Source organism: Tenrec ecaudatus, chromosome 14, assembly GCF_050624435.1.
Source record: "Tenrec ecaudatus isolate mTenEca1 chromosome 14, mTenEca1.hap1, whole genome shotgun sequence".
Taxonomy (NCBI): Eukaryota; Metazoa; Chordata; class Mammalia; order Afrosoricida; family Tenrecidae; genus Tenrec; species Tenrec ecaudatus.
In genome coordinates, this window is record NC_134543.1 from 29915746 (window position 1) to 29938300 (window position 22555).

The window sequence follows — 22555 nt, forward strand, 5'->3', positions numbered from 1 at the left end:
TCCCCTGTTACTAGTCCAGACTCTGTTACAAGCTGCCTTCCTCTAGAGCGGCCCCCACCAACCTGGTCCTCTTAACCCCTAGTCCCTGGGTTGTGTTCTCCACAATCATATTCCAATTCCGGGTGCTTTGTTCGTGTGCTTGTTTTGTGGCTGCCTCACGGCTCACATGGGGAGCGTTGGGAAGAGAAGGACAGGGTCGATGTTTGCCGAAAGCAACAGCCACAAAGACCCCAAACCGTCGCCTCTGAGTTGATTTCTGACCCCTGGCGACCACATGGGTTATGGAGTGACCTCTTCCACACGTCCCTTGGCTGTGATCTTGACAAAGAAAGGTCACCAGGACTCCCTTCAGGGATGATGCTGGGCGGGGGGGAGGAGGGGACAGCATTGCCGACCTTGGGGTGAGCGGATGGCCCAGCCAGGGGCGTCCCACCACTCAGGATGGTTTTCTGGACCAGGTCACGAAAGCTCACAGAAATGTCAAGCCTTGCCAAGAGCACAGCATTTCACTGCAATGCCAGGCCAGACTCTTCCCCAGGCTCCCCGCCCAGCCTTGGTCCCCCCTGGATCCTGGACGTGGAGCTGGGCTTGGTGGAAGAGGGATTAGGTGGCTCCATGTCCTCCTGCCCTTGGGGGTGCGCCCCTGAAAGGAGGCCCCAAAGTCCCAGCAGTTCTTCCAGGCAGGCGAGGCCCTCTGGGCCCTGAAGACCGACTACGAAGGCTTCTGCTGTGGGCCAGGGGCTGGAGACAAGCCGGGTTGTCTTCCTCCTGCCCACTGGGGCTGCTCTCTGCCCCAGCCCCTGGCCCCCAACTGGCCCAGCATTGCAGCGTTTGCTAATGCAATTAGCAGGCCTGTCCATGCCCAGGGGCTGGGGCCAAGGTCTGACTCACACCTCCCCTTCCTCCCCTCCGGCAGCCAAACGGTAGAGGCCCGCTTGGCCTGCCAGACAGCGTCTGCAGAGAGCGCTCAAGGGGCCAAGAACGGCATCTTTCTCTCATTAGAGGCTTTTATGTGAACACAACTGCTATTTTGGGGCTGGGCGCCTGGCTGGGCCCCTGAGCCCACGTGCTGTTTCCAGCCGGCCCGCACAGCTGCGGTGGGAGCTGGACAGAGAAGTCTCTGGGGACCTGACCTCTCCGCGGCCTGGGCTCTCAGCACCCAAAGGCCAGGCCTGTGTCCTGAGGCCCTGGGAAGAGCTTGGGTTTGGAGAAGATTCCTTCCAGGGTAGAATCTGAGCAGGGGAGGCGGGGGGGGGGGGGGGGGGGGGGGATACAGCCTTGGGAGACCTCTGACATCAGGGTCTCTTTCCATGACAAAGGGAGGTCAAGGCTGAGAAGAAACAACTCAGCCAGGGCTGTGGCCCCCAGTGAGTGAACTCGAGGGACACCCTGTGGCCCCAAGTGGGGATGGATGTTGGAGTGCCCAGGGGAGGGGAACTCTCAGCTGCAAAGGCCTCCGGTACAGAGGGGGCAGGCTCCCCAAAGGGTCTCTGTGCTCTGCTGACCTGGATTTGAGGAAGGAATGATGAAGTGAAATTGGGGAGCAGCTAAGCTTCAGGGCTGGGGCCCAAAGTCTGCTCTGGAGCTGAGACTTATGTCCCAGATAGAGGGGGTGGTCGGAGAAGCTGCCCAGAGGAGACCCTGGAGGGGGCTGATCCTGAAGGAAGCGCCTCATCTCACGGCCCACAAACGGAGGGAGAAAGTAGCTGGGGCCCAGGGGAGGGAGCCCATGACAAATGCCCTGCCTGGGGCACCAGGAGGGATGGCCAGGGCACTGACTGTATCTTAACTCCTGGAAAACAGCCTCCTCCCTGGTAGCACCTGCATGGTTACTGCCCCAGGTGTCCATCTCTCGGACTGGTGCTGATGGTACCTTTCGCAGGCCGAGAAGTACAGATGCCATCTGGCTTCTGTCGCTGGGGCTGTGATGCATGTTATCCTCACTGGACCATGCCCTAGAACTTTCTGTAATAGTGGGAACGTCTGACCTCTGGGCTGTCCAATCTGGCAGTCACGTGCAGCCTCCGAGCTCACGAAATAGGGTTTATTAGTCAGGAGCTGACATCTTCATTGTATTTCCTTTCAGTCAGCTGGAGGGTACACGTCACCAAGTGCTTGACTCAGTCTTGGGGCTGTTGTCCTGGTCGAGTGCAGGGCTTCCACAATCCATGACCCCCTGGGACCCAGTAGCTCTCCTCAAGGGCATGCAGCTGGGATGTCCTTCTGACATCCAGCCCTGTGGTCCTTCTGGGGTGACCCCACATAACCCATCTCCAGGGATGCTGAGCAGCTGGTGGGAGCAGCCGCCAAGAGGGAGCCGTCTCCAGCATCTCCCCAGGCCTTCCCATTCTGAGCTTGGCCCTCTCCCAAAGGTAGGGGTCTTTGTGGGGGGAAACCTGGACACATTTCTGTTGGACTGCTATGGAGCGGAGCAGAAGCATAAGAGGCACAGCTAGGAAGTGGGGAAGGGGTGGATTGTTGCTGTTTTGTTTCTTGCTTTCAAAGCACTTTGGGGAGTTTTCTTTTTATTCTTCATCTTTTGACACTATGCCATGGCTCTGCAGTCCCAAAGCGGACACCTCCCACATGTCATGTCCGGACCTCAGGGAGGATGAGTGAGTGCCTGGGGTGGGAAAGACGGATGAGGAAGAGCAGGGATTCTGGATGGCTAGACACTGGCCTCGTGGTGTCGTGGGTGAGGTATTGGGCTCCTAACAGAGAGGTCGGTGGTTCAAACTTACCGGCTGTTTGTCAGGAGAAAGACGAGGTTGTCTGTTCCCATTGAGATTTTCCTATAGAGCTTCACTGTGAGTCAGAAATCGCCAGCCACCATGGGAGAGAAGATGAGCTTTTACGGTCCCATGAAAACGGACAGTCCCAGAAGCCCGTAAGGGCAGTTCTCCTCTGCTCTGTAGGGTCACTGTGTATCGGAAACGACACACTGGCAGTGAGTTGAGTTAGTTGAGTCGATGTGTCAGATTCGACTTGGTGGTGGCAGGTTTGCGTAAAGGCTGGTGTTGGCAGCGGGTACAGCCTTCCAGTTTTCCAAGGGTGCCATCGTCAATAACACCCGATGGCTGGCCTGGCTACCATGACCTCACATTGGATAACCACTCACTGACCATCGACCTAGAATCCCTGGATTGTACAAACAGTCCATGGGATGGCTGTTCACGGAAAGGTTGGCCTTGACCATTCATGTCCACCCATAGAAACAGCTGAAGAAATGCCTGGAAGTCTATTTCAGACAACCCTGCCATTGAAACCCTGGTGGGGCACGGTTCTCTCTGGCCAAGTGAGGAGGCCATGAGCCCCTGGTCGGGGCGGGGAGAACATTCAGCCACAGAGAGTCACTGTAACCCCAGTGGGATGATTTCTCAGACGTGCACCGTGATCGCTGTGCTGGGGGAGAAATGGGAGAGATGGGGCTCTGAGGTCTGCATTGGATGGGGGATGTGTCTTGAAAACACCCCCTAACCTGCTTAGAACAGCTCTCCTGGACTCTCGGTATTGCCCTTACGCAGAAAGCCTCCACCCTGCCCCTCAGCCCCCGGGATGCTGAGATGACGACTTTCCTTTTGGATCAGGACCTTGTGACATCTGCGTTCATCTGGCACAAGGATGATTGTGTCCATCACCACCAAACAAAGGGACAAGCAAAAGGACGCACAACCGCTGTGTCCCCTTCCCCAAAGTCCCAAACTTATGGATTTTGTGGACCAGTCGAATCTTCCTACATACCTTAGTTGTCAGTGTACAGTGGCTAGAGCAGGGGTCCTCAAACTTGTTAAACAGGGGGCCAGTTCACTGTCCCTCAGACCCGTCAAAGGGTCGGACTATAGTTTAAAAAAAAAACAAAAAACTATGAACAAATTCCTATGCATACTGCACATATCTTATTTTGAAATAAAAAAACAAATGGGACAAAAACACCCAGCGGGCTAGATAAATGTCCTCTGCGGGTTGCATGTGGCCTGCAGGCCGTAGTTTGAGGACACCTGGGCTAATGTCTCATTTCACCAAGGGAGGCTGTCAGGGGGAAAACCCCACAACCCACGTGTTGCTGGTGGTTGTCATTATTAGGGACCCTCGAGCCGGTTCTGACCCACAGCGACCCTGTGAACCACACAACAAAACAGTGTCCAGCCCTGCACCAGCCTCACAATTGTTCCTGCGCTCACTCCTGGAGACCAGGCCCAAGTGTGTAAGGCAAAGTCCCTCCATCCTGGCCTCTAAGGAGCACTCTGGCCGCACTTCTTCCAAGACAGAGTGATTTGTCCTATCCGCGGTCCACGTACTTTCACTCTTCTTGGCTGGCACCACCATGCAGATGCGTCTTTGGTCATCTCTACTCAACGCCCGCCTTTCACAGTGACACGCTGCAGCACAAAGGAAGGAGGGAGGACCAGATCACACAGTAAGATCCACGCTCTCAAGTGGTGGGGGAGGGGAAGCCGTGTTACAAAACCCCCAGCGCAGGGTAGTTCTTCTCCACACTAGATGACAGACCAATAGAAACGATCATTAAAAAGTTCTCTTTCACAGGCCTTCAGACCCACTGGGGTGGACCGCAGGGCGGGTGCCTTTGTCCAGGGGGGTGGGGAGTGGAAAGAAAAGCCTTTATTTATACTTCATGCCCGTCATGCAAACCGACAGAGGCCCACCCATAAGCTTAACTTTGCCACTTGGGCAAAGAAGTCAGATGGTTACCCGTATCTTGCTGAGACTTGTAAAAACCACGCACGAGGAGATGTCCATGAAAGAGGCATCAGGTGACCGACCGGTGAGAGCTGGTTCAAACCCTTGGAAAGCAAGCTTGGGTCGGTTTGAGGACCTGCCCCGGCACATCCGGCCTGTGTGCAAAGTTTCCTCAGGGCCGGCCCATAAAGGGAATCTTCCTGAGTAGGATTTTCCGCCAATATCTCTGGCTGCGAGGAAGTGGAAGCCTTGGAGAATTTTATTTGCCCCGATCTTATGTACACCTGCCAAGTGCCATTGTAACAGCTTTCCCAGCACCCTTCCCCCAGGGCCAGGTCCCTGTGTACTAACTGAAGCTTGCCCACTAGGGGCCTCCTCTAGGACCTGACGCCCTGCTGAGCAAGGCGCCTCTGTGGTTCTTAGAAAACACTCCCCTGCGGAGACCTTTCTCCAGGGAATTCTCTTGTTCATCGTGGGGCCCCTGGCACCCAACTTGGCCAAGTTAGAGAAGATGCTCAAAGGATTCTGGTGGGTGTATGTAACAGACAAGATGGACCTGCCTTTGGGAGCTTGAGCTGGGGTCTTGGGTTTCCATCAAGTTGACTTGACTCATGGTGACATCCACCCCCTGCCCCACGTGCCTGAGCAGATCTGTGCTTTTTAGGATCCTCAGTGGCAGGGTTTTCAGATGTAGATCACCAGGCTTTTCTTCCAGGGCACCTCTGGATGGACGTGAACCGCCAACCTTTTAGTTTGCAGCTGAGCACCTTAACCATTTGCCTTGGGTCCCTAGAGAGTAAAAGACTTCTTGTTAAAAATCAAGGATGGGTCATCTTTGGAGCTCAGGGGGAGACGGCACTTTCCAAAGGCCATTTAAGGGCAAGGACCACCCACTCTGAGGTGGACAGGAGCCTATAGGAGGCTGCATGCTCTGTCTGCTCACCTTCGCCAGGTGGTGGGTCCTACAGGAAGGGAAGTGTGGGTCCTGGGGACTAGTAGGGAGACAGTGTTCACAGAGCACCTGGGACACTATTCAGGCTTTCCCTTTCTACTCCCCCACCCCCAACCCCTCCAGAGCCCAGGGCCAAGGCCCATTTCCCATGCCCCAGGCCCACCTTCGTCCTCTGTACTTGGCGGCTGCAGTTAGGCTACTGTGTTTCTCAGGCGATGGTGACAGGGCCTGGCCCTGGTGGTGGCCAAGTCAGCTTGGGCAGATGAAGTGCCAGATCTCTGCCATGGTTGCTGTTTGCCTCTGGGAAGGGCTCCAGGTTGGATGGCTCTGGCATGGCTTGCTAACCAAGAGGTGCCGAGGCTTGGGAAGGGAGCCAGCTGGAGCCTGATAAAGATGCTTTGGCCTTGAGGTCCAGCAGCTGGGATGCTTTGAGACCTCAAAGTGGGGACCCAGCACTCCCCTGCTCTCCTCACTCCCCATGTCTGATCAGGCCGGCCGGCCTGTGGGTGCCCTCCTTGGTAGGTTTGATGCCAATCCACTCACCCTTTGGAAATCTGATTACCACCACCTCCTAACCTCCTCCACCTCTCCCTACTCCAGACCTCAGCCTGGTGACCGAGCACTAACCTGCTCATCCAGCGCTCACCAGCCCACCTGTCTGTCAGCTTCCAGGTCCCAGGGTACTGGTGCCCGACTTGAAGTCAGCAAGTCCCTTTGGATTCCTGCTCAGCTCCAGGCTGAGGCTTAGAGACAGAAGGGAGGGAGAAGTTCCCCAGCCCTGTCTTGGCCCATACCAGGGAGCTGACCTAACTGAAATCCTAGCTCCACCATTGATTGTCTGGGTGACTGCAGGCAAGGCTCCCTGACTCTCCGAGTGCGGAGAGCAATATTTGTAAAATGGGAATCATCATCGCACCTGCTATGTTGGATTGCTATGCGGATTCAGGGAGATGGTGCGTGCACACACAGTGATGAATTGTGTAGCGGCTGCCGTATTAATACTTTTATTGTTGTCGGGTGTCATGCTAGGAGCTAAGGACACCAAGAAGTACAAAGGACACATCACAATACTTTGAGATATTGATCGATTTGCTGGGGGTTGGGACACACACACACACACACACACACACACAAACCTTATGCCACTTCACACCTCCTAGATGGCTCCTATTAAAAGTAAAACAAACCACACCGAGGCAAAACACTAAGGGGGTGCAACAGAACAACAAGGGGACGGAGCGGCGAGGTCCCCAGGTAATGCTGAAGGTGGGCCAGGGCGTGGTGCCCCAACAGACTGGACTGGAAAGCACTCCTAAAGGCCACCAAACAATCCTTGAACTAACTACAAGCTTTTCTTTCTTGATGTGTTTTTTTTTTTGTCATTGGGTTATTGTTATTGTTGTATATTGTTGCTTGGTTTTGCTCTGTCTTGTTTTTGTGCATGTTATTATCTCCACAGGTCTGTCTAAATAAGATAGGCTGGATGAACTATCTGGAGGAGAAAACAATGGGACCGACAGTTCTGGGCAGACATGGGAGAGAGAGGGGGTGGGGAGGAAAGGTAGTGGTGTGAACAAACCCAGGGACAAGGGACCAACAAGTGATCCAAATCGGTGGTTAGGAGGATGTAGGCGGCCTGGTAGGGTGTGATCAAGGGTAATGTAACCAAGAGGAATTACTGAAACCCAGATGAAGACTGTGCATGATAGTGGGACAAGAGGAAAGTCAAAGGAAATAGAGGAAAGAACTAGGAGGCAAAGGGCATCTATAGAGGTCTAAATACAGGCATGTGCATATGTACATATATTTATATATGAGGATGGGCAAATAGATCTATGTGCATATATTTATAGGTTTAGTATTAAGGTATCATAAGGACATTGGGCCTCCACTCAAATACTCCCTCAATGCAAGAATACTTTCTTCTATTAAATTGGCCTTTTATGATGCTCACCTTCCTGACACAATTGTTGAAGACAAAGCGGATGAATAAGCAAATGTGGTGAAGAAAGCTGATGGTGCCCAGCTATCAAAAGATATAGCATCTGGGGTCTTAAAGGCTTGAAGGTAAACAAGTGGCCATCTGACTCAGAAGCAAAAAAGCCCAAATGGAAGAAGCACACCAACCTGTATGATCACAAGGTACTGAAGGGATCAGTTAGGCATCAATGAACAAAATATCATATCATTGTGTGCTCACCTCCCTGATACCATTGCTGAAGACAAATGGGTGCATAAGCAAATGTGGTGAAGAAAGCTGATGGTGCCCGGCTATCAAAAGATATAGCATCTGGGGTCTTAAAGACTTGAAAGTAAACAAGTGGCCATCTGGCTCAGAAGCAAAAAAGCCCACATGGAAGAAGCACACTGGCCTGTGCGATCACGAGGTGTCGAAAAGATCAGGTATCAGGCATCATCAGAACAAAAAAATCATATCATTGTGAATGAGGGGGGAGTGCGGAGTGGAGACCTAAAACCCATTTGTAGGCTACTGGACATCCCCTTATGGAAGGGTCTTGGGGAAGAGACGAGCCTTTCAGGGTGCTATGTAGCAACAATGAAGCATACAACTTTCCTCTAGTTCCTAAATGCTTCCTCTTCCCCCACTATCATGATACCTTGCAAGTCTGGCGAGACCAGAGGATATACACTGGTACAGATAGGAACTGGAAACACAGGGAATCCAGAGTGGATGATCCCTTCAGGACCAGTGGTGTGAGTGGCGATACTGGGAGGGTGGAGGGAGGGTAGGTTGGAAAGGGGGAACCAATTATAAGGATCTACATATAACCTCCTCCCTGGGAGATGGACTACAGAAAAGTGGGTCACGGGAGACATTGGACAGGGCAAGATATGACAAAATAATAATTTATAAATTATCAAGGGTTCATGAAGGAGAGGGGAGCGAGGAGGGAGGGGAAAATGAGGAGCTGATGCCAGGGGCTTAGGTGGAGAGCAAATGTTTTGAGTATGATGAGGGCAATGAATGCACAAATATATGTATGGATTGTGATAAGGGTTGTATCAGCCCCTAATAAAATTATTTTAAAAATAATAAAATAAAATTCACAACACATGAAACCCAGGAACAGGGTTGGGAATAGAGATACCAAAAGGGTAGGGGGAAGGTGGGGAGAGGTGGGCACTGATCGCAATGAATGGCACAGAACCACAGTCCCCCACCTAGGAGGAAGAACAACAGAAACCAGAGAGGAAGGGAGATCGCGGTCAGTGTGAGATTTAAAAATAATTAACAATCTACAATCTATCAAGGAGCCATGAGGGTTGGAGGGGGGAGGGAAAAAAAGAGGAGCTGATCCCAAGGGCTCCATGGAAAGTAAATGTCTAGAAAAGAACGATGGAATGTATGTAGGAATATGTGGGATACAATTGATGTATGGATTGTAACAAGAGTTGTAAGAGTCCCCAATAAAATGATTTTTAAAAAAGAAAGAAAATGTGGAGAAGTTAGAGTCCTTGCCCAGGCTGGTGGGGATGAAAACTTGTGTGTGGCCACTGTGGAAACAGTGTAACATTTTCTCTTCTTTTTTTTTTTTACACACAAATATATAATTTTTATTGTGTTTAAGTTGCAAGTTTACATAGTGAATTAGGTTCCCATTTAATAATTTAGTCATTGTTTCAATTTTCACACTGTGTCAGCATTCTCAGTGTTCCATTTCCATTCATCTGGCTTCCCCTCAGCTCCTTGCCTCCTTCTTTTTTTAATCATTTCATTGGGGACTTTTACAACTCTTATCACAATCCATCCATTGTGTCAAGCACGTTTGCACATTTGTTGCCCTCATCATTCTCAAACATTTGCTTTGTACTCGAGCCCTTGGTCTCAGCTCCTTCTTTGTCGCAGTGCTCCGTGACCCTCCCACTCTCATAAACCCTTGATAATTGTTGGTTTGTTTGTTTTGAACCCTTGATAATTTATAAGTTATTTTATTGTCATGTTTTACACTGTCCACTATGTCCCTTCACCCATGTTTCTGTTGTTTGCTCCCTGCCCCTCGGGTGGGGGATTGTAGGTCCATCATTTCAATCGGTCCTTTCTCAGTAAGTTGAACATTGACCTATATAGGCCCCAACAAATCCAACAATTCCACTCCTGGCTGTTTGCCCATCGCACTGAAAGCAAGGACTCACAGAGCGTCTGCGTGGACACCGACGTTCACGCAGCACTCGGCCTAAGAACCAAGAGGCGGACATAGTCCACGTGTCCATCAACAGATGAACACAGTTAGTGTAAACAAATATGGTTTGTGCACATCACGGGCAATTGCTCTGCCGTCGAGAGAAATGAAGTTCCGATACCTGCCGGAACATGGATGACGCTTGGAACCATGCTGATTGAAAGAAGCCGGACATGAAAGGCCGCATGGTGCATGACCCTACGTCTATGAAATAGCGGCTGTTGTGGGCGCTGTCAGGTGCCACCAGGCTGGTTTCGACACAGCGCGACACACTGCCAGGCCCTGGGCAGCCTCACCATTGTTCCTATGTCCGTCAGTCCGTCCGTCCGTCTTGTCGTGAAGTACTAGAGCAGACAGATGCCTGGAGAAGAGTGGATTAACAGTTACCAGGGGTGGCTTGCTCACTAGTAGAATTGAGTTCTGTTGGAGGTGATGAAAAACTTTGGAACCAAACACCGCCCTTCCCCTGACCCACCTCCCCTCCCCACCCCATCCTGAAAGGTAGCACCGGGCAGGAGAGGTGTAGGCAGTAGGTGTTATTCAGAGGAGGGGCCTCTGAAATGGGGAAGTGGAGAGGAGCAGCGGCAGTGGCCGGTCCTGGTCCTGGGAGGGGACCCAGCACACTCCAGACAGAGGGAAAGGAAAGGAGAGGCTCTCTGGAGCCAGAGTCAGCAGGGCGCTCTGTCTGGGGCAGGCTTACTGAGGAGCGTTGTTAGGGTGGGTGGGTCCGACTGGAGCAAAGCTTCTGTGCTGGTCCGTGGACTAGAATCCTGAAGGCACGGAGGAGCGGGAAGGGCCCTGGGCCCAGTGGATTGCTGGAGAGATCTGTCCAGGCTGGCCCTTCCGTTTGCATCTTGGTCTGTGCTCAGACAGGGGAGGCCACTTGGTCTGGGTAGTGGTGCCTGGGAGTCTCACAGTTAACTTTTGAATAAAATCCAAGTCTTTGTGATCTGACTTGGCCGTCCCTCTTGCCCTGGCATGACTCCTCCCCTCTGTCACCAGGCCCCGGCCTCCCTAGGCATCTTGAACGTGCATTTCCTCCAGTCTCCAGAGCTGGGCACTCATCTATCCCTTTCCCGGGAAGACCCCATCTTCTTTCTCCTCTCCACTTCCAGTCTCGCCACCCACACGTTGCCCTTCAGGGAGGCCTGGGCTGGCCCCCCACTAGAGCTCCTGCCTCGGCTCCAGTGCTGTTTACTTGTCTTTGCTGGGTACTCCTGGAGCGTGCGCCACGTGGTTTCCTGGGTCCTTGTCGCTCTCCCAACTCAACTATAACCGCCATGCCCAGCACATAGTAGGGCTCCACAAATATTTGAGGAATGAGTGAGCAGAGAAGGACGAGACATGGGTGTAGAGGACCACACACGACCCAGGCGGAGTGCCGTTGGGCTCATACTGGATCCTTCACCGTCCAACATAAGCATCTACATCTGTGTGTTGGCCCGTCGGCCACTGGGTGTGGTGGGTGACTTTGCAAGGTGATGAAGGGGAGTGGGGAAAGACGTCTTGATCTGTGTAGCTGGCAGCTTCTGACCAGTGAGGGCTTGGAGGAAGGGGGCAGATCCACCCCACCTTGGCAGGGCACAGGGCACCCCCGACTAAGTGGGGCAGGAGGTGGAGAGTGTTCTCCCGCCAGCTCAGAAGAGGACAGAACCTCATGATGAAAAGGCCTCCCAGAGACCCTACGAGTCCACCCAGCCCCTTCAGCCCACCTTTGTGAGATTCATGCAGAAACGGAGACTTAGTGAGTTCAGGTGGATAGCTTGAGATGACACAATTCACGAGGGCCAGAAAGTCACCAGGGACAGATACGGATCAACGCCATGTGTCCAGCCTTTCCTCCCTTCCCTCCCTCCCTCCCTCCTGTTCGTCCTTCCAGCCTCCCTTTAACATTGAGAATGTCTCTTCTAAACTCTGGGCTTATAGGATGGACCGATACAAAGTGGCTGCCCTCAGGGAGCTCCCAGAGGCTCCGGCGAGACAAAGCCTGTCATAGAATGTCAGGAGGGACCCTGACAGGGTGTCTGCCCCAAGTGGTGGTAGGAGCCCAGGGTGCCTCTCTGGCCATTGAGTGTTTGCATACCTCAGGCAAAGCTGATCCCTGACCAGTGGGTGGAGGGGAGAGAAGCTGGCCAAGGAGCGGGCGTCAGGTGGCCGAGCAGCGCTTTGTCCTCTGCTTTGAGTAGGAGGGCCTTTCTGTCCGGAGGAGGTCAAAGCAGCGCGGGCCCTCTGGCCCCTGCCCATCTTGTGTTGTCACCCCTCTCCCTGTCTCCTCAGCCGTGTGCCAGCCGCCATGCCAGAACAGGGGCTCCTGCAGCCGGCCCCAGCTCTGCATCTGCCGCTCTGGCTTCCGCGGAGCCCGCTGTGAGGAAGTCATCCCCGAGGAGGAGTTCGATCCCCAGAACCCCCGGCCAGCACCCCGACGCTCCGTGGAGGGCTCCCCACCCCTGCGCAGGAGCAGTTCCGCCAGAGAAGGCACCGCGGCCAGGGCACAGCCCCTGGCGCCACAGCTGTCCCTGGACAGGTACGTCTCCTCCCTGTGGGGTCCAGGCTCTTTCTCTAGGGCAGCAGTTCTCAACCTGTGGAGGTCGAACCCACCCTTTCACAGGGGTCTCCCGATTCGTAACAGTAGCAAAATGACAGTGATGAAGTAGCAATGAAAATAATGTTATGGTTGGGGGGTCACCACCACATGAGGAACTGTATGAAAGGGTCTCTGCATTAGGAAGATGGAAAACCGCTGTTCTAGGGCTTCTTCTTTGGGGCCCTGATCCCTCAGCATCCATCCAAGACTTCCCTCCCCCAACCTCTACCTGCTCCTGCTGGAGGGGTGACCAGGACAGCAGGGGAGGGTTGGTTCAGGCTCAGCCAAGCTGGGGTGGAGAGGGGAGGTGAACGGTTTGCTCCTGAGCACCTGGGAGAAGGCTGAGGAGGGCATGTCTGAGCCCAGAGTCTCCCGTTTTGAAGCTTGGCTTTGCAACCTCCCTGGTTGGTGGCCTTGGGCACATCTGTCTCCCAAGCCCTCCCATTCCATAGCAGTGAGGTGGGGCGGGGCGAGCTGCAAGACACGAATCCCTTAACATACGGATGCTTAGCCCAGTGGCTGGCACACAGACGCTCAGTGGGCACGTCGCCTCTTCATCTGCTCTGCCCGTGGCCTCTGTAACGATGGGGGTGGGGTGGGGGGTGGGGGGTGGGCAGGCTGTGATCCTGTGAGTGTTCACCTGCTGCCACCTCGCTCCTTGGAGAAGCACCAAAGAAGGAACGGGTAAAACAGAAAGCAGGCTGGGAGAGTACTTATGGGCAAAATTCCCTGGCCTCTTGGCAGCCAATCTGGCTAGACTTTTTCGACACAGGACAGGAAATCTGAATTCTGTAAACGGGTCCACTTCTAGAGGCTGTGTTTTCTTATGGGGTTTTCCGTTTGTTTTTTCCATTCATTTCCTGCTGGGGAAGCAGTTTCTGAAATTTTGCAATCTGTTTCACGGATCCCAGGGCCTAAGAGCTGGGCCCTTTGAGGCCAGGAGTGCCAGAGAGAGGCAGCTGGCCTTGAGGTCAGGTCCCCATTGGGTGAACTCGGGGGAGACGGGCTTAGTTGGAGGCAGGCCAGGAAAAGGAAGACAAGGAGGATGAGCGCCTCTGAAGGAGTAGGCAGAATGTTGGTGAGGGGGCGGGGGGACTTGCAAGACCCAAACACCCAAGCAGGTCAGCAGGTCGCTGAGCACAGCTAACAGTAGGAGAAGCAGAGATGGGTGGAGCTCACTGCATAGGGACCCCACAATGAAACCCAGAAGATCCAACCCCTGTGACCAAAGTCTAGGGATCTGGGGACAAAACCAAGGATGGCGACACCGCGGGGACACACGAGAGTGGTCCAGGATTGGCTGGGAGCAGGTAGGCAGAGCCTGAGCCGGCGTCGGATTACCCAGTAAATTTATTGGTACTTGTATACTAAATTGTAGTGAGCAATTTCCTTTTTCACCACATCAGAGATTCTGCTTCTAGTTTGGGCTGGCGTGGGCCTCTCCCCACGCTCCACAGCACCCCGTGATAGAACCAAAGCCTCATTTCCAATTTCCAATCCCAGACAGGAATGGGGGACACGGGAAGCAAGGCGGCACAGGCCAGCGACTTGAGCGTACTGAGTAATCTGTGGTGAGCAGTCTCACATGCTTTACCATGTGAAATTGTTTACTCCGGGTTCATCAGAAAGCACAAGTCAGCTCCTGCTTCTCCCGAGTATGGTGTAATCTGGCTTGTTTTGGTGAATCCCACCTGCTGTCCCACCTCCCGGCAGCTCTGTAATCTGACCGACAGCACACACGTGGTGCTTGTCCTGCACCTGTCCTTAGGCCCTGGGTGGTGCTCTGTGCCCTCAGAGGCAGGGGTTCTTGCTCAGACTCTTGGACAACCCCCCCCCACAAAAATTTCTCTCCCTCCTAGCCCCCCAGCGCTCCTCAGTGCCCACCCAGCTCATAAGGAAGTCCTGGGTTCGTATGCTCTGTCTGGTGCTTGTTTTACTGATGGTGCCCTCCATCCCAGCCCAGAAGCGATGGGCTGGGCCGAGGGTAGAGGCCAGGCAGCTCCCTGATGGTCTGTAAGAGCAGGGGCCTCGTCCTCCTTGTCCCTTTATCCCTGCTACTAACCTTGTGTCCCGTCCACATTGGTTCAATGAATAAACGAAGGAGGGTAGGTGGCTTTGAGGAAGGAGGATGGAGGCGAGGCCCTCAGGGAGGTCTCCACCATGGCAGCAGGCCTCTCTGCTTCGGTGCCACAGACTCCCTGGCCAGGGGCTACTGTGATGTTCTTAATGAGCTGCAGCCTCCAGCTCAGCCCTTTCTCCCTCTGCCCGGGGGCCTCGGTGCCATGACATCTGGGGAAGTCCGAGTGGGCCTTGCTGCTGGCCCAGCTGTGTTTTGCTTTGGGAAGCCAAGTCCCGCTTGCCCGGCGGTGTCAGACGTTTCCTGTGCGCGCCGCCAGGTTTCCTGAGCAACGCCTGGCCTCTCTCCTGATAGCAACTGGGAAAGGCCCTTTGTGTCCAGCTAGAGGGAGGGACATGATGCAGAGGGCAGTGGGCAGGGGTGGGGCCGACTGTCCGGGGAGGGGAGGCACTGCAGGATTGGGGATGGTCAGGAGCCAAGAGATGTGTGTCTCAAAGGGAGATGGAGGGAGAGGAGCCAGCAGGGTCCCCGGCAACAGAGACCAACGGTGTTGACGAGGTCCAGTTGTGGCTTGGCCTGGTGGCAGGACCTGGGACACTGGCTGAGCACCAGGCCTAGGTGCTGTATTGGGCCCTTTGGGAGTTGGGGTAGAAGGAAGCATTAAGAAGAACCTGGGGCCAGCAGACTTTGGGATATTGTCGTGCAGACCAGGGCCTGTCCTACGCCAGTGGACATGTGAGGCCCTGCGATCTTGCTAGCGTGGAACCTGTGATTCGGTAGATCTGCTGTGAGCATCTCTAATGCGATGCAGTGCTGCTACTGCTGCTGCTGCTGCTGATCCGTAGCCCATACCTTGAGTGGTGAGAGTTAGAACCCGGCCTTTGAGTCAGAGAACCCTTGCTTTTCTCTCTGGGTTTACCACTGAGCAGCTGTGTGGCATTCGGCCAGGGTCTCAACCTCTCGTAGCCAACCATCTCCACTTGATAGGACTGCAGGGAAAATGAAGTGAGAGCCTGCGAGGAATCACTTAGTCCGGGGCTCAACGTCAGCTGCCCTCACAGGGCTGGCTCTCTTGGTCCAGAGGGCTCGGGCAGAGGAGAGGCAGCGGGTGGCCAGGAAGAGAGCAGACAGAAGGGTGTGTGTATAGCGGGGACCTGGCTGCTCTGGCGAGAAGTTTGAGCTGGTCCCAGAGCAAGCGTGATGGGCACATTCCGGAGCAGTCGTGGCTTTTTGTCTGGCCTGGGGCCTGTTTATTCCATCAGGACCATTCTCACCAGCCGTGGGTAGGAGGAACCGATGAGAGAGCTGGCTCCTTAGAGCTCCTAGAGACGGAGTCTGAGGACATCCTAAGGGGGCTCAGACAGTCCTTGGCCACAGGGGACCTGGAGGGCAGTCCTGAGTAGGGCACTCAAAGCTATCAGAGGGTGTCTGCGAAGCCAGGGCCCTGTTGTGTTGGCTCTCCACAGGTGTATCTCCTAAGCATCAGCTGTGGGGCAGGTAGCCTGTGTGTTGGAATGGCCTGTCTGTATCTCCAAGCCCAGCCCCAGGGCAGCTAGCTTGGGTGAGGCTTCCCCCAACACCCCATCACCGGGCCCATGACTCAGTCTTCTTTTTTCCAGCCCAGGCTCTGGGGGCCTTTTGGATGACCTTCTTTCTGCACATCCTACCTCTTTCTCCGCTGTTTCAGCGTTCTGTCACTGCCATAACAAATGACGACCCAGCTAGCAACTTGCAAGGACATAGCTGACTTCTGTTCCCAGTCCTGGACATCTGACCTGGGGCCCAGGGACCAAGAGCGAGCTGTTCGCAGACTGTGTTCCTTTCCAAGACTCCAGGGGAGAATCTGTTCCCTTGCTTTCTTTAACTATCGGCAGAATCCAATTCCTTGTGACTGTAGAACCGAAGCTTCATCTCCTTGTTACCTGTCGCCCAAGGGCTATCTCTAGCTTCAGAGGGCATCCTTTGGTCGGTAGCCTCCTTCCGTCTTCAAAGCTATAGCAGAGGGAATTCTCACAGGTGGATCTCTCTCCTCATTTCAGGGTTCCCTGTCGCTGTGACCCGGAGGCAAAAATCCTACAGTGGCACCAGGCATACTGCTGGTCACAGGGATACCAGCCATAGGGGACTGACTGCTGGCGTTAGGCGTCATCATGGAGTAGGTTCCGACTCACAGCGACCTTCTGACTGACAGAATGAAACACGGCTCCATCCTGAGCCAGCCTCACAGTTGTTCTTATATGTGAAGCCATGGTTGCAGCATGGTGTCCATCTGTATTTGCCTGTGGCCATCTTCCCTTTGGATGCCCTGCTGCCCTACCAAGCATGGTGTCCTTCTCCTGGACCTCTTCCCTCCTGGCAAAGTGTCCCGCATCTTGTCATCCTTGCCTCTAAGGCACATCCTGGTTGCACGTCTTCTGAGATAGATCTGTTGGTTCTGTTGGCAGTCCATGGTACTTTCCAGATTCTTGGGCAACACTACCCCTCAAACACATCGGTTCTTCTTCAGTCTTCCTTATTTAATGCCTCACCTGCATAGGTGCAGGAGGCCACTGAAAACGGCAGGGCTTGAGTCAGGAGCACCATAGTCCTCAACATCACATCCCTGCTTTTCAACACCTTAAAGAGATCGCATGCTGCAGATTTACCCAGTGCAGTGCATCACTTGATCTCTCCACTGCTGCTTCCAGGAGCATTGATTATGGATTCCAACAAGACCAAATCCTTGACAGCTTCAATCTTTTCTCCATTTGTCATGATGTTACCTATTGGGCCAGTTGTGAGGATTTTGATCTTCTTTACATTAAGTTGTACTTCACACGAAGGCTATAATCCTTGATCTTCATCAGCAAATGCTTCAAGTCCTCCTCACTTTCAGCAACCAAAGTTGTGTCCTTTGCATATCGCAGGTTGTTAATAAGCCTTCCTCCAATCCTGATGAATGTAAGATTAAAAAAAAAATCAGCAACAACAAAACCCAATGCCACTGAATTGTTGCTGATTTAGAGCGACCCAACAGGGGCAACGGTTCTCAACCTGTGGGTCGCGACACCTTGGGGTGTGTCAAACAACCCTTTCACGGGGGTCACCTGATGCATAACAGTAGCAAAATGACAGTGATGAAGTAGCAACAAAAATAATGTTGTGGTTGGGGGGTCGCCACACATGAGGAACTGTACGAAAGGGTCGCCGCGTTGGGAGGTTGAGATCCACTGCTGTAGGTCAAGGTAGAACTACCTCTGTGAGTTTCCAAGACTGTTGACGGGAGTAGAAAGCCCATCTTTCTTCCGAGGAGTGACTGGTGGTTTCAAACTGCTGCCCTTGTGGATCAAAGCCCAAATGCGTAACTACGGTGCCACCGGGGTGTCTGAATACAGGACCCAGTATGAGCTCCCAATCACTGACAATCTCTTCAGATACACTGCTTCCAAACAGGGTCACATTTATAGACACGAGGGTTAGGACTTCAATATATCTTTCTTGGGGACACAGTTCAATCCAGAACACATCCCTCTAGGCGCTCCTTCTCCACGAGGCCCTCTGTGTGCTCTAGGTTGAAAAGGCATGCCCCCAAACAACCCTGTCTCCCACTTGCCTTTTTTTCTGCCCAGCATTGCCCTCTAGGTCCCAAATACTATCCACACCTATTGAGGAGGTCCCCAAGGCACAGCTCCTAGAACCTTGGGTCTGGTTCACAAGCAAACCCAACTTAGAACACCATCTAATCATTTAGGAGTGCTGGTGGTGTTGTGGGTTATGCATCAGGTTGCTAACCATGAGGTCAGCAGTTCAATGCCATCACCCTCTCTGCAGGAGAAAGATGAGGCTTTCTACTTCAGTGAAGAGTTACAGTCTCCGAAACCCACAGGGGCGACTCTACCCTGTCCTCTGGGGTCACTGTGAGCTGGAATGGACTCGCTGGCAGAGTTGAAGCATCGATTTTCTTAGGCCCGTGAGAGTCTGAGGGGCAGGGGTTTACCGTCCGGTTTTTTCACTGATAGATCTCCAGCACTGGGAATGTGCCTCAGCCCAGTGACTGGAGTAACTGTAATTGCTGACAGCGTTAACTTAATTCCAGGAGGTTCCCAAGGACTCCCATTCTACTGATGAGGACAGGTTCTGAGAGGGGATGTCACTTAACCCCTCTCACACAGCCTGTGACCCCAGTACCCATGCGGCTGGCCTCTGTGCTCTCTTGCCCTTGGGCAGAGGGAGGCAGGACAGGAGGCCCTTGTACAGCTCTTGCCAAGCGAGTGCCAGCGATCCTGAGCCAGAGTGTGCCTAAGGGCGGCCGCCTGGGCGAGGCTTGGGACCTCTCTGCCCCAGAGCAGCCCCTCCCCAGCCCTGAAGCAGAACCCCCGCCCCTTCCCACCTAGTAGTCTTCAGGCCTCATGCCTGCCTCCACCGGGTGCCCTCTTGGCAGAAGCTAACCTGTAACTTTCAGCCTCCTGCTGCTGAGGTTGTTTATGGGAATGGCTTTTGCTGTGAGCGGGGTGGGGTTTTTGTCCCCAAGGGGTTACCTCTATAAATCAGGAAGAGCCGAATGTCCTCAACGTAGATAATTGGGCCAGCAGCCAGTGTGAGGGCAGCCCAGGTGGCCCTTCCTTGGTAAAGAGGATGGGGACTCAGAACCAGAAACTAGGCACCATGGGACAGGCACTCAGCAAGGGGAATCCAGGGTGGCCACTTGTACCTGGTGTCCTCTCCTCCCGGCATTGGCATCCTGAGCCTGGGGCTGTGTCCTTATGCTGTGGTGGCAGAGGTACCACAGCAGGGGGCTTTAAAGGACAGAGATGGTTTCCCTTATAGCTCTGGCCGCCCCACGTCCACACCAGGATCTCAGAAGCCGTGGGCCATTCTTGTGGGCAGCCCGGGTGGTCCCGATGCTCCTCACCTGGCAGCTGGCTTCCCCGTGTGTGCACACCCCTCTGTGTCTCGTCTGTTCCCATTATACCTCAGAAGGGAGTCGGCTTCCATCTTCCCATCCCTGGTGTGGCCTCCTGCAACCAATCAAACACAGTGCATTAGATTGTGTCATGGAAAATTATCTGCTCAGCCCAAGGCCAGCTGATTTCAGCACCCATTTAAATCCTAACAGCATTGGCCAAAATCAATACACAGTGCAGCCTGGAGCCATAGCCAGGGACCAGGCTTCCCGCTGGACTGCTGTGGACTTAGATTCAGGATCCAGGTGTGGCTGACAGGAGGGCAGCCTGGCTGTGGTTGACCTAGGGGTAGCTCAGACTGGTTGCTGGCTTGGGCAGTGCTGAGGTCACTTGCTGATGAAAGTCTGTGTGTTGGAGAAAGAAGGGTACAGGAGGAAGCTCTGGGCTGTGTGTGTGTGTGTGTGTGTGTGTGTGTGTGTGTGTGTGAGATGCTCAGTAGAACTGAAACCCAGCATCCTCACCAAGTTGGGCTTCTTCTCCCTGAGACTCAGTTCCTTTGACTCTGAAGTGGGGTAACAAGGCCCACCCAAAAGGGGGATTGGGAGAATTAGTGATTGGTGGAGAGTCTGGCACACCATGGGTCCAATAAGCCTACTTAGCCTACCTGCTGTGTCCCTGTGCCTGAGGGAACTCAGTGAGGGACACCACATCTACCAGGATGGACTCTTCCCCACTCACTGCCTGGGCCATGAAGGCAGGATGAAGCGTGGCAGCTGTCTGGGCTTCCAAGTCCAGGCCCACGTGACGGCCATCTGCTGGCCTCCTGCTCCAGCCGCCTCCACCCTCTCTGGACTTTCAGGTCCACATGGGCCTCGTGCCAGCTCCTTTGGGCACCACGGTTTGTACTCCATCCTCCTTCAAGCCCCTGGTGCCTGAAGCCATTCTCTGCTCCATCTGGAACAGGAGAGACCAGCTCGTGCTGGGAGACCTTGGGAAAGTTGGTTTCCTGGGCATCGGTTCCCATGGTGGTGGACTGGCGAGACTGGAGGGAGAAAGTGTTTCTTTTCTAAGGTTAAGAGCAAATGGTCTTCAAGGCTGGCCTCCTACTTGGCAGTTTCCTGGCCCTGGTGGTGGAATGTGCTTATCCCTCCCTTTGCCTGAGTCCAGAGTCGTGACAAGGACCTGTGATGCCTTCTGTTAGGGCCCCGGCTGTCCCTGGCTATCTGGCCTCAGGTCCCTGTAGACAAGGCAGCAGTTGGGTCCGGCAGCGTGCCCTCTTTGTGCCGTGTCAGCTGTTTTCTCTTGGACTCTGAGAGTGCCATCCTGCGAGGTGAGTAACTCAATCCCACAATTCTGAGCCAAACTTTTGGGGTCCCTGGGTCCTGAGCTCCATCCCCTGAGCCCTGCTTTTGTTTTTTGTCTTCTTTTTTTTCTTCTTCTTCTCCTAGACTTTTAAAACAAGTTTGTTTTTGTAACTCTGAGCCCCAAGCTTTCTCTCTTGGAATTTCCTGGAACTTCTTCCCCTTGGAGTTGCAGTGAGCTTTCCCGGAGTAGCTTCCCCTTTCAGCCCCCTGGTGGGTGGCAAGAGCATGCAGACTGGAATAAGACGTGGTCCTGCCCTGTCCCACCCCCATGCACAGTGGGATCACACTGTTGGCCCTGAGGGTCTTCTCTGCCTGATTGTCAGAAGTCGGTCCCCAGCCTTTCTTCCTATCTGTCTTCACCTGGAAGCGCCACCGAAACCGGCTAAGCATCATAGCAACATGCAAGCCTCTATAGAGCATCCAGTACTGGCTGGGCTGGAGGTGCACTGGCCGCGAATCCAACCATGTCTCCTGCAGGCAGGGTGGAATCCCAGCGCTGAGCCCTAACCTCCCACTTTCAGACGCACGGACCTGGAACAGACTATTTTGAACAGACTTGGAACGGGGAGACTTGATTCTGTTTTCGTAGCTCTGCCACCGACTAGCTTTGTGACCTTGGGGCAGTCACTTAACTTCCCTCATTGTTAAAGCCCCGTCTGTGAAAGGGGAAGGGTGATTCATAGATTACTGAGATGTGGGGAGAGTGAATTAAAAGGCAGTCGGAATCCAATGATGGCAGTGAGTCTGGTTTTTGAGTGTAGTGTGCCAAAGGGTGCTTTGTAAGCTGCATTGTGACTTGCAAATGCGAATTATTGTCGTCATCCAGCTGTCCTGAGAGTGGCCTGGGCATTTGTTTGTTCCTTGCATGTGTGTGGGGGGCGGGGGGTCACTTTCTTGAAGAAGCTTCCTACCTACCTCCATATTGTAAGCCCCCAGCTCCAGCTCCCCATTTGTGCTGTCCTTGGCATAGTGGTTATGGGCTGCAATCCAATAGCTCAATAGTTCAAAACCATCAGCAGCCCCACAGGAGAAAGACGGGGATTTCTACTCCCGTAAAGTTACAGTCCTGAAAACTCACCAAAGGCAGTTAGTTCTACCATGTCCTATAGGGTTGCTATGAGTCCCCACCGAGTCGATGGCAGTGAGTTTTTTTGTTCTCTGGCAGAGCAGCTGGTGGCTTCGAACCAGCACCAACTTTCAGTAAGCAGCCCAAGGTTCACCCACCATGCCACCGGGACTCCTTTCGGCATATGGTGAGCGCTCAGCAACCATATGAGTCCACGTCCCAGCCACCCCCACCCCACCCCCACCCCACTCCCCTGTGGCAGCCTGGAGCAGAGGACGCGTTCTCAGGCCTGTCCCGTTGGAGCTGCCCTCTGACATGTTGTTGATCGGCCCAGCCTGGCCACTGTGAGCGCCCACCCCTGGGGGGACTGAAGCCAGAGCAACCCCAAGGTAACACCTCGGCTCTGGAGGTGGCTTGGTATGCAGCAGACTCATGGGAATGCCAGGAAAGGGTTCTCTTTCCAGTTCCTTCCCTCTCTTGGCTGTGGGAGAGCCCCCTGGGCTGTGGGTTTAGGGGAGGGAGGCTCCAAGGCAGCACGGGGAGGGGGGGAGCGGGGGGGGGTGTCACCAGAAGTGTTACTTATTTGCAGGCCCCCCGCCAGACCAAGCACAAAGAGCTTTATTTTTCCAAGTTGCAGAAGCCCTACTGTGGAATTTTGAGGCTAGTTGGTAGCTGGGAGAAAGACCTCAAAAAACTTCTTATCACTACCCCTGCCCCTGCCAGGGATTC

General features: G+C 53.9%; 1 protein-coding gene across 5 annotated transcripts in view; it reads left to right on the top strand.

Moving 5' to 3' along the window:
- Positions 1–22555, top strand: part of LTBP2 (latent transforming growth factor beta binding protein 2) — a 126379-nt gene that overhangs the window by 24297 nt on the left and 79527 nt on the right. For all 5 annotated transcript variants that reach the window (XM_075532428.1, XM_075532429.1, XM_075532426.1 and 2 more), the window contains exon 3: positions 12130–12376. In XM_075532428.1, the coding sequence (XP_075388543.1) occupies positions 12130–12376 (247 nt within the window). The remainder of the gene's footprint in view (positions 1–12129; positions 12377–22555) is intronic.